At 59.4% G+C, this 13,400-nt stretch overlaps 1 protein-coding gene across 1 annotated transcript; it reads left to right on the top strand.

Annotated features, from left to right (window-relative positions):
- The first annotated feature begins 6,242 nt into the window (after window positions 1–6,242).
- PITX1 (paired like homeodomain 1) lies at window positions 6,243–11,541 on the top strand. The gene is made up of 3 exons (XM_061188198.1): window positions 6,243–6,411; window positions 8,741–8,973; window positions 10,999–11,541. The coding sequence occupies exons 1-3, from the start codon at window positions 6,243–6,245 to the stop codon at window positions 11,539–11,541; spliced, it is 945 nt and encodes a 314-aa protein (XP_061044181.1).
- Window positions 11,542–13,400: the final 1,859 nt, after the last annotated feature.

The raw sequence follows: 13,400 nt of genomic DNA, 5'->3' as shown, positions 1-13,400 counted from the left end.
TCTGACCAGACCCCGACTAAACCGAGATCGGGCTCAGCCCCTCACGTGTCAGGTGGGAAACTGAGGCCGGGGAGAGAAAGCCTACGGGGGTCAGGCCGGGACTCGCAGAGACTTCGTCCGCAAGCGGCCAGGCCCCGCCTCCGCGCGCGCAGTCCCGGGGCGCGCTCAACGGCCTAGGGCCCGGGCCACGAGCCGCTCAGACCCCTGCCTGCGCCCCGAGGGAGGCCGGGACCCCTAGCCGGCGGGACTGCGCGCCGTCCCCTCCGCGCTGGTCCCGGAGAGAGCCTCGCTTCCCCTCCCCCCTTCCCGCCTCCCCAGCTAGTGTCCCCGCCTTCCCCGCGGGCGACGGGCGGCGGCGGCTGGGCAGCGGGAGGAGCGGGCCGAGCAGCGGCAGCCGCGTCCTTGCACGCTGGGATGTAGCGAAGCAGAAGGGGCCGAAGCTGCGCGCAGAGCCAGAGACGCAGCTGGATCCGGGGCCCTAGCCAGAGTCGAAACCTAAGCCAGAGTCCGTGGCGAGCGAGCCCGGAGCCGAGGAGCCGCACGCGCCGCGCAGCCCGGGTCAGGTAAGAGTCTTTGGGCTAGGGGCGCTGGGTCCCCGCAGTGTTGGGGCGCAAGGAGGTGGTGGCCGAATTGCGCGCTGCTTGCTCCGGGAGTAGGTGGGGTCCAGCCGGTGGCGCGGGACTGAGCACATCGCGAAGGCCAGGCGCCATCAAGGCAGCTCCAGGAGTTCGTTCCTGCGCCCAGCGCACAATCACAACTGCCATCGTCGGTCGCTACCTCACCTAACCGGTGGACCCACGCCACGCTTTAGCCCTGGGCACCCTAAGAGGGCAAGAGTTTCGGGGGTGCGGGCCCCAGCCCTGCGAAGGGCACAGCCCTGGACGCCCTTCGCAGCCCCTCGTGGTGGCGCGGACCGCTGGGAACCTCTGGGAGAAAGGGCAAGCGAGAGGGCCTCCCGCCGCTCCCCGCAGCACCCAGGAATGGGGGCCCCAGAACGAGCGGAAGCGCTGGCCCCTCTGCACGCGCGGGGACTTCGGCCTTAGCTTCGCGTCAAGAGGGTATTTTTCCTAAACGAAACCGCTTCATTCGTTCGTTCGTTCGTTCATTCGGGCAGCTGTGCCGCAGCAAAGCAACAGACGTCGGCCGGAGCCCCGGCTGTCTTCCCCGCGCACCCCGACGTCCCGCCGCAGTGCTTGGAGGCGCCCCCAGCCCAAAGCGGCCTGCCGGAGCCGCCACCGGTCAGGCTTTTCCTTACCCTGAGAGAAACCCCAAATGCTCTTTGCAAAATCCAATAAAGACATTCCCGCAGCTTCTCCAGGGTTTGGTTGTTGACTCTGGGTTCCGGAGCACACAGCCGCTTCTCTAGAACCGGGTCTTGGAATTCTGAAATTGACCAGCCTCCTAAATCTCAGCTGATTCCCCGTGGTTAAGCGAGGGCCTGGTGGCCAGGATCGCAGAAATGGGAACCCCAGGCCGGAGTCCTGGTTCCAGGGTTTTCCGATTTAGGAATTCCCTTAATCAAAATATTTGAATCCACTTTTCTGAGGAACTAAGGCTCAGGCATTCTCTTGGCAGCCCAGTGGCCTCTGACAGCCACCAGGGCCAGAGGGAGGCAACCGCAGGTTGCTGTCCACTTGGCAGAGGCTACAGGTCTAGGGTAATGACAAAAGCTACAGGCAGCAGGGGCAGCCCAGGAGGGGGACTTGCTGGCCTCCTGCCTTTTCCTCAGACTGCTTTGGAACTCCTCACCTCTGCTCAGAAAAGGAAAAGAAGTGGACTGGGGCATACAGACCCGGCTGCCTGGACGCTAGGATGTAGAGGTGGCTTTTGTTGACCTTCAGGCCAGGCTGGAAAGAGGAGGTTGTGTACAGCAGAAGCTGACCCTCTGCTTCCCAGTTGTGTGACCAGCCATTGCCACTTTCCTAGCCTTCTCTTCCCCTGGCTCAGCCATTCTCAGGAACTATACAGCGACCAGTGGGCTCCGGTGAGCCATGAGCCTGGAGAGTGATGGGCCCTACCAGCTGCTTACGGAGAGTTCTGAGTTTCATGCTCCCATCAGCACCCCACTCAGCCATACTGCCTGAATACATCTCAGCTCTTCCCACCAAAACAGGCTGGGGAACCCCGACTGAAAGGAAGTCACAGGCTGGGGACCTAAAAGCCCAAAGGATCCAGTGAGATCATTCCCAGCCCCTACCTGAGCACCCCTTTTCCCATCACTCAGAGATTGCTTGCAGTCAAAGAAACAAGAGTTTTTATTGGGGAGGGGGTGTTAGATCTGGCAGAGGAGGTAGGTGGTCCGGGCTGCACTCCCAAAACTGGGTTTTCTAGTTTGAACTTCTCCACAGCCTAAGAGGCTTAGGGCTGGAATGTCCCAGAGAGTCATGGATGGCCCCTGGGGCAAGCCATGGCACATTCCTTTCCTTCTAAAATCCCTTGATTCTGGTGCAAAGATTAGGACAAGGTACCCCTGTGAGTGGGTGGAAGGATGCCCTCCATGAGGACCCTCCAACCACCCTTCCCAAATAAAATTATTAAGCCATTCTTGGGCACAGAGTCTGTTTTCTGTAAGCCCAGTCTCAGGAAGAGTCCCTATGGTGATTATTTCAACCCGACAACAGCCCAGGCTTCTCTGCTGAGCCCAGCCACGACTCTAAGCCCCAAATTTCCTGAAAGTCACAGAATCATTGCTAGCTCTGTGTGGCCTGGAGGGATGGGGCACATGGCTCCAGCTCCAGTAAGCCCCCTTCCCTTCTCTCCTCATGTCACATCATCAGGTGAGGTGGAGGCTGAAGCAGCAGTCAGGGATCGCTGTGTCCCATGTCAGACATGGGAACTGGCACACAGTGCAGGTCAAGCCTTGTCTAAGGTCAGACAGCAAAGCCAGGGGAACATTGAACCCCTGCTCTTACTCCTGAAAGACAGCTGCCTCCTGTCTCGTGTGTGTGTGTGTGTGTGTGTGTGTGTGTGTGGTGTGTGATATGAGTGTGCAAGAAGCCCCTACTCTGCCTGGGATAGCAGCCAGCGGAGCGAGTGGCTGAGGAAGAAAAGAGAGAGCCCAGGTCCCTTCTCCAGCCAACACCCAGAATCAGGCCAGGGCCTCCTCTAGATCAATCACTTCCTCACCCCTGCTCATTCAGCACTGCCCAGGTCTAGCAGAAAAGACTCCCCTGGGCAGCCCCCACTAGTCTCAGCCCCTCTCTAGGGCTCAGGGCCCCTGGGATATGGAGCTTCACCGGCAATAGTCTGAGCACCTTTCCGTCCACACAGCAGGCATTAAGATTTCCAAACATAGGGATTATTGTGACTGCCTGGAGCACTGCCAGAGGCTTGGATCCAGAGGGGCACACAGCAGGTGCTCAATCACTGCATTAAATGCATCAACAGTGAGATACAAGCCCCTCAGACTGAATAGCTAGAGCTGCAGAGTCACAAAACAGTCCCCATCCATGGAAGGCCTCTTTAGCCCCTTTGGGGAGTGGGGGCCTGTGACCCTCAGCCTCTGGATGCCCGTAGGCAGACCATTCATTCCATGTCCCCATCCAGAGGGGCACTGTGTTTCCCACCTTGGCCCGACACTTGGTGGGCTTAGAACACACCCCTGTCAGCCAGATTTTGCGCCAAATAGCATCAGTGTTCTGGGAGCCAGAGGCCTGGCTGTGTGTACACATATGTGACTGTACTCGGCAGTCCCCTGTGTGGGCGCAGTATGTGTGTGTCTGTGTGTGCACAGCACACCTGTATGGGTATGCAGTACATATGAGTACATGCATGCTTTTGTGACCTGTCTATATCCAGGCAGCCTGGGGGGCACACTGTCCAGTCAGGGTAAGGTGGCTAAACAGAAGACGGAGTGTGAAGGGGCACTCCCTGGCATGCTGCAGCACCTGAATACCTCCTTGAAAGGCGGTATCTGCTGCTTCAGGAGATTCAGCTAAAAAATGTGGTAAAAGATGGGGCTGAGGGCAAATGCTAGGCAACCATACCCCCCATGTACCCCTCCCACCATCCCCCTACACACCAAGTCTGTTTTCACCCTGGGGGTCTCAACTTGGAGAAACTTCCCTTTGGGAGGAAAAGGCTGGAGTTACTGAGGCCCTCCCCCAACCCAAACTCCTGGGATGCATCCTCCCTGTGGCCCCAGCCTCAGACCTTGGCCCCTGTGGCCTCAGGCACCCAGTGAGAGTGGGCCAACCCTAAGGAACTGTGCCTTTTCCCCAGGGCCCAGAGCTGGGGGCCTTGGGCTGAGGCCAAGGGAGCAAGAGGCAGGCCTGGTTCCACCCTGCCCACGCCCCTGCCCTCATAATCCTCACCAAGGAGCTCAGCCTGGGGCGGGGGTGCCTTCCTCTGATAGGGAGCCAGGTGAGGGCAGGGACTGAAGAGGGTCCCAGACCCTGACAGCCTGCACAGTCAGTCCCAAGTAGAGACCCCAGGAGGACATGAGGATGCACTAGGCCCTAGGGTGAGGTACTGGGCCTGGAGATTACCACAGTGCTTCACCCCCAGGCCGCTGTCCTGCCCAGTGCTGCTTCTGTCTGGTGGAGCAGACAGATGAGGGGCAGAGGGCAGCCTGGGGTCCAGCTGTGGCTAGAGGAACAGGTCAGGGTCGCACCCTACCACCCGAGCTGTCACCTATTTGCTCAGGACTCTGATGTCTCAAGACCAGTTAACAATTGTTAAGCAAAATCCTTCAACAAACTTTACTGAAGTAGGAGGATTCAACGAGGGACTCATTCTTAGGGGTGGGAAGGGGAATGTCTTTGCCTGTGCTCATAGAGTGCCCACTGGTGCCGCAGCTTAGCTACCACTGTGTGGGAGAGAAGCTCAAAGACCATCCTAGGCTTCCTGGGCTGCTGGCCTAGGCTTGAAAACTGCAGTCACCTGGCCTGCCAGGCCTGTGCCTGAAGCTCTGGGAAGCCAAAGTGAGGCCCCAGGCCCTGCGAACGTGCCCTGAAGGGGGCAGAGCCCCATCCTGTGGCAGCCAAGGCCGGGGCCTGGTGGATTTGGCCAGACCATTGAAGGTGCAAAACGAGGGGAGACAGCCCTACTGAAGAGGCTCTGGGGCCTGGCAGGGCTCTTGGGGTCTCCTGCTGCACTCGCCAGCGGCCTGGAGCCAACAGGAACGCTTCATCTGATTAGAAGCCATCAGTTCTATCCCAATCCCGGAAAATTGACTTCGGTGCAGAGGGGGAGGCCTGAGAAGCAGCCTTGGGGGAGAGGGTCCAAGCTAATTAGGAGGCAGCATCCGGGGGCCCATTAGAGCGCAGGCTGCTGTCACTCAGCCTGGCTCAGGTCCCGGGAGAAGAGGCCGGGTAAGGAGGGGCCGCGGCCCCTCGACGAGGATGCCGCTGGGAGCTGCCAGAACGAGCCCCGGGCTCTGCCCCCACCCTGGCGCTGGCTCGCAGGCGCCCGGTCGGTGCGATCCTCCTTGGTGAACATTCACTCATCCTGGGCTGTTCTCGCTGGGGGCTCGGGACTTCGAGGCGGCCCAGACAGGAGTTGATTCTGAGCGAAACAAGTCATTTGGGGCTTGAGGTGGGCACGAGCCGCGCGGGACTTGCAGGCCAGATGCGTTTCTTTTGTGCGGCCGCGGGAGAACTCAGTGTGTCACTGGGGAAGGAGGGTGAGGCGCGGCGAGGCCGCGGGAGGGGGGAGGCGGCGGGAAGGTGGCTGCAGAGGGGGAGGGCGCGGGCGAGGCAGTGAGGGAGGGAGGGAGGGCGGCAGAGAGGGCGCGGCGGCGCGGGCGGCTCGGGGCTGGATTCCGCCCGCGCTCCCTCGCTCGCTCGTTCGCTCCCTCCTTCCCTCCCAGCCCCCTCCCTCCCTCCCAGCCCCCTCCCACCCAGGCCCACCCCACCCACCACCCCTGGCGCAGGGACTGCTGGAACCTGGCGTGCGCGCTGTCGCTTTAAGACAGACTCTGCCGGCGCCGTCCGGAGCCTTAGAAACCGGCCCCGGATCGGGAGCCGGAACCGGGGCCGGGCGGGCGGCTGAGGCCCGAGCGGCGGGAGGGCAGCGCGGAGCGCGAAGCCGGGCTCCCGGTCGCGGGAAACCGCTGCCGCTGCCGCCCGCCTGGCCCCGCAGCCCCGGGCGGTCCATGGGGCGGGCGCGGCGTCGTTGCGGGCGCGGGCAGCCCTGGGGGGCGGCCGCTTAGTCGCTGCGCTCTTGTCCTCGCAGGTCGCAGCCAGGGCAGCCGGGCGCGCCCAGCTCCGGCCCCCGGAGCGCCCGCCGCGGTCCCCGCCTCCATGGACGCCTTCAAGGGGGGCATGAGCCTGGAGCGGCTGCCGGAGGGGCTCCGGCCGCCGCCGCCGCCGCCGCACGACATGGGGCCCGCCTTCCACCTAGCCCGCGCCGCCGACCCCCGCGAGCCGCTCGAGAACTCCGCCAGCGAGTCGTCCGACACGGAGCTGCCAGGTAAGCGCGGCTCCCCGCGAGGCGCGCACGGAGCCTACCCGGGTGCAGGGCGCGGGGAGCCGGGAGCAGGGCCTGGCGCCCGCGCCGCACAGTCACGCTCGCTCTACGCCCCAGGAAGCCTCAGGACCTTTCCTTTTCCCATTCTCCACCTGACGGTGAACGCGGACAAGTAGGCGCTTTATGAAGCGGAAATTTAGTGCTTTTCGAAGGCTCTTCCACGCGGTGCCCACGCGCCAAGTGACCTGCAGATGCACGAACCTACAACCGGAGGGTCGGAATGACAGCCCCTCTTGATCGGGAGCAAATAGAACGGGGAGAAAAGTTAGGCTTGCGCAAATGGTTGTCGAAGGGCCGCTTGGACCGAAGGAGAGGAGCAGATCAGAAAGGAATGGGCGGCGGGCGAGAGAAAGTGCCCAGAGAGAGAGAGTACAGACACCCCGACAGACTGTGGGCGACTGACTGAGAGGGAGAGACCTAAGAGAAGGTGGCGGGAAAAGTCGGAAAAGCAAACTGGGGGGGAAGAAAAACAACCTTAAGTAAAGGGAAAAGAGAGGACAGCGAGGGCGAGTGGGCCAAGAGGGGCGACCCGGCTCCGGTTAGGACCCCCTAAAAGAAGGATTCCTGCCCCACGTGCTCCGCCGGAGCCCGGAGCCGCCAGGCCGCGGGTCCAGGGCTCCGACTCTGCTCGGCCAAGTCTCCTTCCGCGCTGCCTTTTTGCCCGAGCTCAAGCTTTTCTCCCCGCGCCAGCTACTGGGCCGGCGGGTGGGCGGCGCGGGCAGTGATGAGGCCAGTACCCGGCCCTGCCCGGGCTCCGGGGTCTCCGAACGGCTCCCGCGCTCGCGGTCCTAGTTTGGCGCCGCCGCCGAGCTCCTTACTCCCACGGCCGTGGGCGCCTCTTCTGCGTTCATTTCTTAATCCACCGCTGAGTGTTTCTCTACGAGTTTTTAATCTCTATTTATTTCTGTTTTGCATCCCTAAGTGACTTTCTCTGAGAGGTTCTGTTTGCTTGGTTAAAAAAAACAATCAACGCTGGACGGTACTTCTGTTTTCAAAAGTTTTAACCGTGGCCTTTGGTTGTTTTTTATTTTTTAAACCCAGAGAAATACATAGTCATAGATTGCTTTAAAAACCTAAGTTTATGAGAATAAATTTTTTTAATTAACTATTTTTCGTTATAGAAAGAATTGCTATACTAGATATATTTCTCTGTAATTTAAAATATCTACATGCAACATTATTCTTCGGGAGATTTTAAAAAGTCAATGCAAAATGGCGCTTTTCTCCGGGATTTTCTCAAAATCCATTTACAGTGATGTTATTTGGGGAATTTAAGTTATCTAACTATAGTGTTGTATTTCCCTGGGATTTAAAAATTATCTCTAGAAGGGCATTATCGGGAAGGGGTTAAAAAAAATCTATCTACAACAGTATATTGATTTTTTTTAAATCCCAGATAAATAAATGCCTGTGTCTGCCTGGAGTTTATACACTTAACAGCACTGTATTTAGTTAGGGGTGTGTTTGCACGGAGGTTTCTGGCTTCTTAATTTGCATTTGCTGTGTTTCTACCTGCCTATTTTTAAGAATTTGTGACCCTTTCTATGTTTTTAGGCATAGAGCTGTGAGCTTTTCTGGGCTTCTGTGTTTTGTTTTTAAATTCTTTTTCTTTATGTTTCAGTGTTTCTATAACTGCATGTTGTTCGTGTAGCTTCAAAGAGAGAGAGGCTAGAGCCCCCAGGTCACCTAGACAGAGTCTGTGGGTCTGGGCTGCCTGGCTGCCGCCAGAGGGATTTTCTGTGCCTTGGGACTTGAGGCCTGGAGCTAAGGCCGAGAACCCGGCTGTGTTGTGCCTGCCCGGTGGGGCTCCCACACGGCCCTAGGGAGAAGAAATTGGAGGGGCTGCAGGCCACTGCCTGGCTCTTGCTCCACCCACCCCCCAGCTTCAGGCTAGAAAGATTTGATCCTAGTTCAGAAAAGCAGAGATCCCCTCTGATTTAGAACCCCAAGAGCCCTAAAAAATGTACATTTTTGGGTGACATCAACAGCAGAGCTCCAGCATGAGCCGAGCTGTGAGAGCAGGCCCTGTGCAGCTAGGAACCTAGGCCACGTCTCCGACTCCTGGGCTCTTCTCCCAGATGAGCCTGTTCAGAGGTGACTACTGCCTACCCTACCCGGCACAGGCGGGCTGTTTCCAATGGGTACAATTCCAGGGCCCCTGGCAGGAGGGCGGGCCCCGCCAGGGCTGACCACGGGCGCTTCGGTGGAGCCGGGATGGGGTGCAAAAGGGCATAAGCCCGAGGTGACCGGCGCCCCGTCCTGCCTGCTTCAGAGAAGGAGCGCAGCGGGGAACCCAAGGGGCCCGAGGACAGCAGTGCGGGCGGCGCAGGCTGCGGCGGTGTTGAGGACCCCGCCAAGAAGAAGAAGCAGCGGCGGCAACGCACGCACTTCACAAGCCAGCAATTGCAAGAGCTGGAGGCCACGTTCCAGAGGAACCGCTACCCGGACATGAGCATGCGGGAGGAGATCGCCGTGTGGACCAACCTCACCGAGCCACGCGTGAGGGTGAGCGCGGGGTGCGCGCCTAAGGGGACCCGCGCAGAAGGCTGCCAGCCGGCCCAGCGCAGCCCTTGAAAGCTTAGACCCGCGCTCAGATTATCACTCTTTCCCACTCTCAGACCTGCTCCCTCCCTCCACCGGAGGCGATTCCACCTTAGGCCTCGGTCTACCCAGCTGCTGCAGAGCCGTTCGGTGCTAGCACCCCTCGGCTGCTGCCGCCTCGGATGCCTCTGACCCGCATCCTACCTGACCCTCGGGCTCTACCGCAGCCCCCGCCCAAAGACCTGTGTCCCCAAGGGACGTTCCCCTGCCCTGCAGAGCCCAGAACCCGCTCGGCTGTTACCCCCTAAACTGAGCAGAGGATTCCCCGCCGCTGGGGACCTCCAGCGGCTGGCGCCTTCCCGCGAAAACGAAAGGGAAAGGCAGATTCTGCCTGGCAGCCTGAGAGAGGCCTTTTAAGAGCGTAGGCTTGGGGGGGGGGTCTCAAAACTTCCTTGGGCAGTGGTCCCACCCGCACGCTGCTTCTCCAAAATCTCAGGATATTCTCCACCTGACTCTTTCTCAGCCATTCGGCCATTCTGTAGCTGAACCCTTTCCCTAATGCCCTTTCCCGTAGGGCTGGGTTCAGGTGAGGAGGGGGGCAGCTCTGGTGGATGAGTGAGCCTCAGGCCGAATCCCTTTGGAGATGTAAGGTCTCCAACTCAAGACAGGACTGCACCCTCCCTCTTCTCACCCCTTGGTTCCCAGTGAAAACATGGCTTTCCTGCCAGAGCAGCAAGAGAATCACTTCTTCTCTGGGTACTGCAAATATTTAATCAGATATTGGGAGCACGTTCCAAGCTAAACCAAAGTCCCACCTGGGCCACAGACTCCCTGCTATAACCCCAGCTCTCACCCCTCCCCAGTCAGGCTGGCCAGCCCAGTGGGATAGAGAGTGAAGACAGCACTCAGTAATCCTGGACTCACTAATCCTGCCTGGGGTTTACGGTGGTACGGGTGGGGTGGGGGTGGAATCAGGCAATGTTAGTGCTGGGGATGGAGAACGCTGAGATGCAGGGGTCCGGCAAGAGAGGTCGGGATACAGCCCGGGGCTGGTGGAGGGCTGCGGAGGGCAAAGGATTGGGACTAGATGAGGATCGGCAAGCACTGGGAGTTGGGAAAGAAGAGGTTCTCACTGAATTTTGTGAGGAAAAGTGAAGGGGGAGAGTAGAGAGAAACTAGTAAGAAGTGAAAGGAAATTAAATATTTGCAGAAAAACATACCTGGCATATATTTAGGTAGCAGGAAAGAAATTAAATATTTAAGGGAGAAGCAAAAGGATCAAGTATTTGAGAAAACTAAAGAATCAACCATTTAAGAGAAACAGTGAAGGTCAGATATCTGGAAAGAAGAAAAAAAACTAAATATTTGCAGAAGAATCAAAAGGATCAAAAAGGGGGGATAACGAAGAAAAATGGACTGTTTGAGGGAGAAGAAAGTGGTTCAGATAGTGGGGTGGACGGAACGAAAATAAACATTTGAGGCAGAAATGATAATATTAAATATTACCAATAAAGATGGAAACAGACTATCTGAGGAATGAAAAATAGACTGAAGAATGAGAGGAGTCGCAAGGTCCTATTTTTCAGGAAAGAAAACTACCTTTTGTATTCGAGGAAGAAGAAAATGGATGGAGTATTTAGGAGATAGATGGGGAACCGTTTGCGGGAGAAGGCAGAAGATGAACTGGTTGAGAGAGGAAGAAAGAAAACAAATATTTGTTAAAAAAAAAAAAAAAGAGGATCCGTATTAGGAGAAGAAACCGGATTTAACTGGGGGAAGAGGATAAAGATCAGAAAAAGGAAAAGACTCATATTTTCTGGAGACAGGAAAGGAACCATTATGGAGAGAAGGCAGGGGTGGAAATATCGAAGAAAAGAAACGGTATTCGGAGAGAAGGAAGCGGGCGGAGGCCTCGGGGTGGGGCGGGGGAGGTGGAGGCGTCTTCCCGCCCTCGGCAGCCCTGACCCTTCTCCTGTCCCCCTCCCCTAGGTCTGGTTCAAGAACCGGCGAGCCAAGTGGCGGAAGCGCGAGCGTAACCAGCAGCTGGACCTGTGCAAGGGCGGCTACGTGCCGCAGTTCAGCGGCTTGGTGCAGCCCTACGAGGACGTGTACGCCGCTGGCTACTCCTACAACAACTGGGCCGCTAAGAGCCTGGCACCAGCGCCGCTCTCCACCAAGAGCTTCACCTTCTTCAACTCCATGAGCCCGCTGTCGTCGCAGTCCATGTTCTCGGCCCCCAGCTCCATCTCCTCCATGACCATGCCGTCGAGCATGGGCCCGGGCGCTGTGCCCGGCATGCCCAACTCGGGCCTCAACAACATCAACAACCTCACCGGCTCCTCGCTTAACTCGGCCATGTCACCGGGCGCCTGCCCGTACGGCACACCCGCTTCGCCCTACAGCGTCTACCGGGACACGTGCAACTCGAGCCTAGCCAGCCTGAGGCTCAAGTCAAAGCAGCACTCGTCGTTCGGCTACGGCGGCCTGCAGGGCCCGGCCTCGGGCCTCAATGCGTGCCAGTACAACAGCTGACCGCCCAGCCGGGCCACGCGGGCCGGCGGCCGGCACAGCGCCGGGGCCGGGACCGGGTCGGGTGCGGGCGCGGAGGACCTGGCGCCTGCGCGGCCCCCTGCTCCCCACCTCCCCACCTCCGGCTTGGTTTTGTGTTTGCTTTCCTGGACCCCACTCTGCCCTCCAAAACGAGACAAAGCAAAAAGACGTCGGAGAAAAGTGCCGCGAAAAAACGGATGAGTTGCAATTTTCCTCGGGATGGCGCGGGTGGTGCGTGCTCGCTCGCTCGCTCGGGGCCCGGTGGGCCACTCTGCGGAGGGGACGCGGCGCGGGAGGCGAGCGCCGAGGCCGGCGGCCCGGAGGAGACGCCCCGTAGCCCGCGTTCCCGCCTGCGAACTGGAGCGCGGACCCCCGGCAAGCCTGGGCCCCGGCCAGGTACGAACCAAGACGCCCCCTCCGAGCTGGGCCCGGCCGAGCATACCTTAGCTCGATTCGGATCCAAGTTGGAGCGGGCGTTGGGCCAGGGATGACGGTACCCAGTCCAGGGTCGGGATCTCGCCGTGGAGCCGTACTAATGGCCCCGACGCGCCTCGAAGAGCCCTTGCCTGCCCCGCGCCCCGGAGGCTTACTTTAAGGCCAAGGAGCCGCAGCTGGCGGTGCGGACGAGGCGGGAGCATGCGGAGTGCTCGTCTCGGAGCATCCCAGCCCCCAAGCTTCGCCGCAAGCCCAGGCCCTCCCCTCAGCTCCCGGCTAGAAGGTGGCCCGCCCGTCCGGCGAGGAGCCGCCTCCTCACCGCCCGCCGTGCAAGAGTCGAGCCGGGAGGGCTCGGGGAGCGGCCAGGGCCCCACGCCGTGCCCACTTTGCACACCCGCTCTCCGGCCCGCGCCCCTGTTTACAGCGTCCTTGTGTATGTCGGACTGACTGTATAGAATTATAAATCTGTCTATATCGACTTGTCCATGTACATCTATTAAAACCATAGTACGAGCGTGCTAACCACTGCCGAGCCCTGACTGCTTCATTCGGTCTTGGAGGGAAGGCGGGTAGAAAGGGAACTGCACCCCCGTGGGCCCTGCGAGTAGGAGAGAAGAGCCGAGGCCGACCCCGCCAGAGGACCCTACCCCCACTTGCCCACCACCATTCCAGACCAGTTCAACCCGGCTCCCTTGAGGGCGCAGCCCGGCTCTCCGAGCTCCCTTTGCGCGCGCGCGCGCGCGAGGAGGCGCGCGCCCGATACTCATCGGCGGTGCGGCTCAGCCTCCCGGCGCCGCGCGCGGGCCGCTCTAGCCTGGACCACCCGCCCTACCCGACAGCCGGATTCTGCAGGCTCTTCCCAGACTGGGTCTGCAGTGACCCTCCAGGCTTTTAGGGTGCTTCGCGGCCTTTGTCTGCTGGGAGCTTGGCGGTGGGAGCCGCTGAGAGCCTCTTTATACCTGGGGTTGCCTGTTCTCCTATAGGCCCGGTGCCCCCACCTTGAGCCCTGCTCTGGCTGTTCCAGGAGGACTGAGGGTGCTGGATCCGCCAGAGTCGAGCCAGGGCCTCCACATCGAAATCCCACCCAGGGGCATATGGCTGTTCCGGTGAAAGTGTCCATCACACAGAACTCACTTCTCATTTACATTCCATCCCAACTTATCGGTTGCTCCCGCCGCCGCCGCCGCCACCCTCCCCCGACTTTTGGAAACTACTGAACAAGACCAGCCTGTAAACTGCCTGTAAATTCTGCTTCCCTTAAGTAAGTCACTTCTAATGGCAAAACAAAATGTCTGCAGCTGTAGCGGGGGAGGAAGGAGGGGTTGGTATTCTGCTTTAGAATCACCTTGTGATTGTCACTGCCCCGGAGCTGGACCCAGGCAAGCCCTAGATGGGAGTGGGGCACA

This window comes from Eubalaena glacialis, chromosome 4 (genome assembly GCF_028564815.1).
Source record: "Eubalaena glacialis isolate mEubGla1 chromosome 4, mEubGla1.1.hap2.+ XY, whole genome shotgun sequence".
NCBI lineage: Eukaryota > Metazoa > Chordata > Mammalia > Artiodactyla > Balaenidae > Eubalaena > Eubalaena glacialis.
Note: the sequence above shows the minus strand (reverse complement) of the source record. Positions and strands in the feature narration are given on the sequence as shown.

Coding starts and splice junctions, on each gene's coding strand:
- PITX1 (XM_061188198.1), top strand. CDS start 6,243: ATGGACGCCTTCAAGGGGGGCATGAGCCTGGAGCGGCTGCCGGAGGGG. Junction 6,412..8,740: donor GTCCGACACGGAGCTGCCAG/GTAAGCGCGGCT, acceptor TGCCTGCTTCAG/AGAAGGAGCGCAGCGGGGAA. Junction 8,974..10,998: donor TCACCGAGCCACGCGTGAGG/GTGAGCGCGGGG, acceptor CCCCTCCCCTAG/GTCTGGTTCAAGAACCGGCG.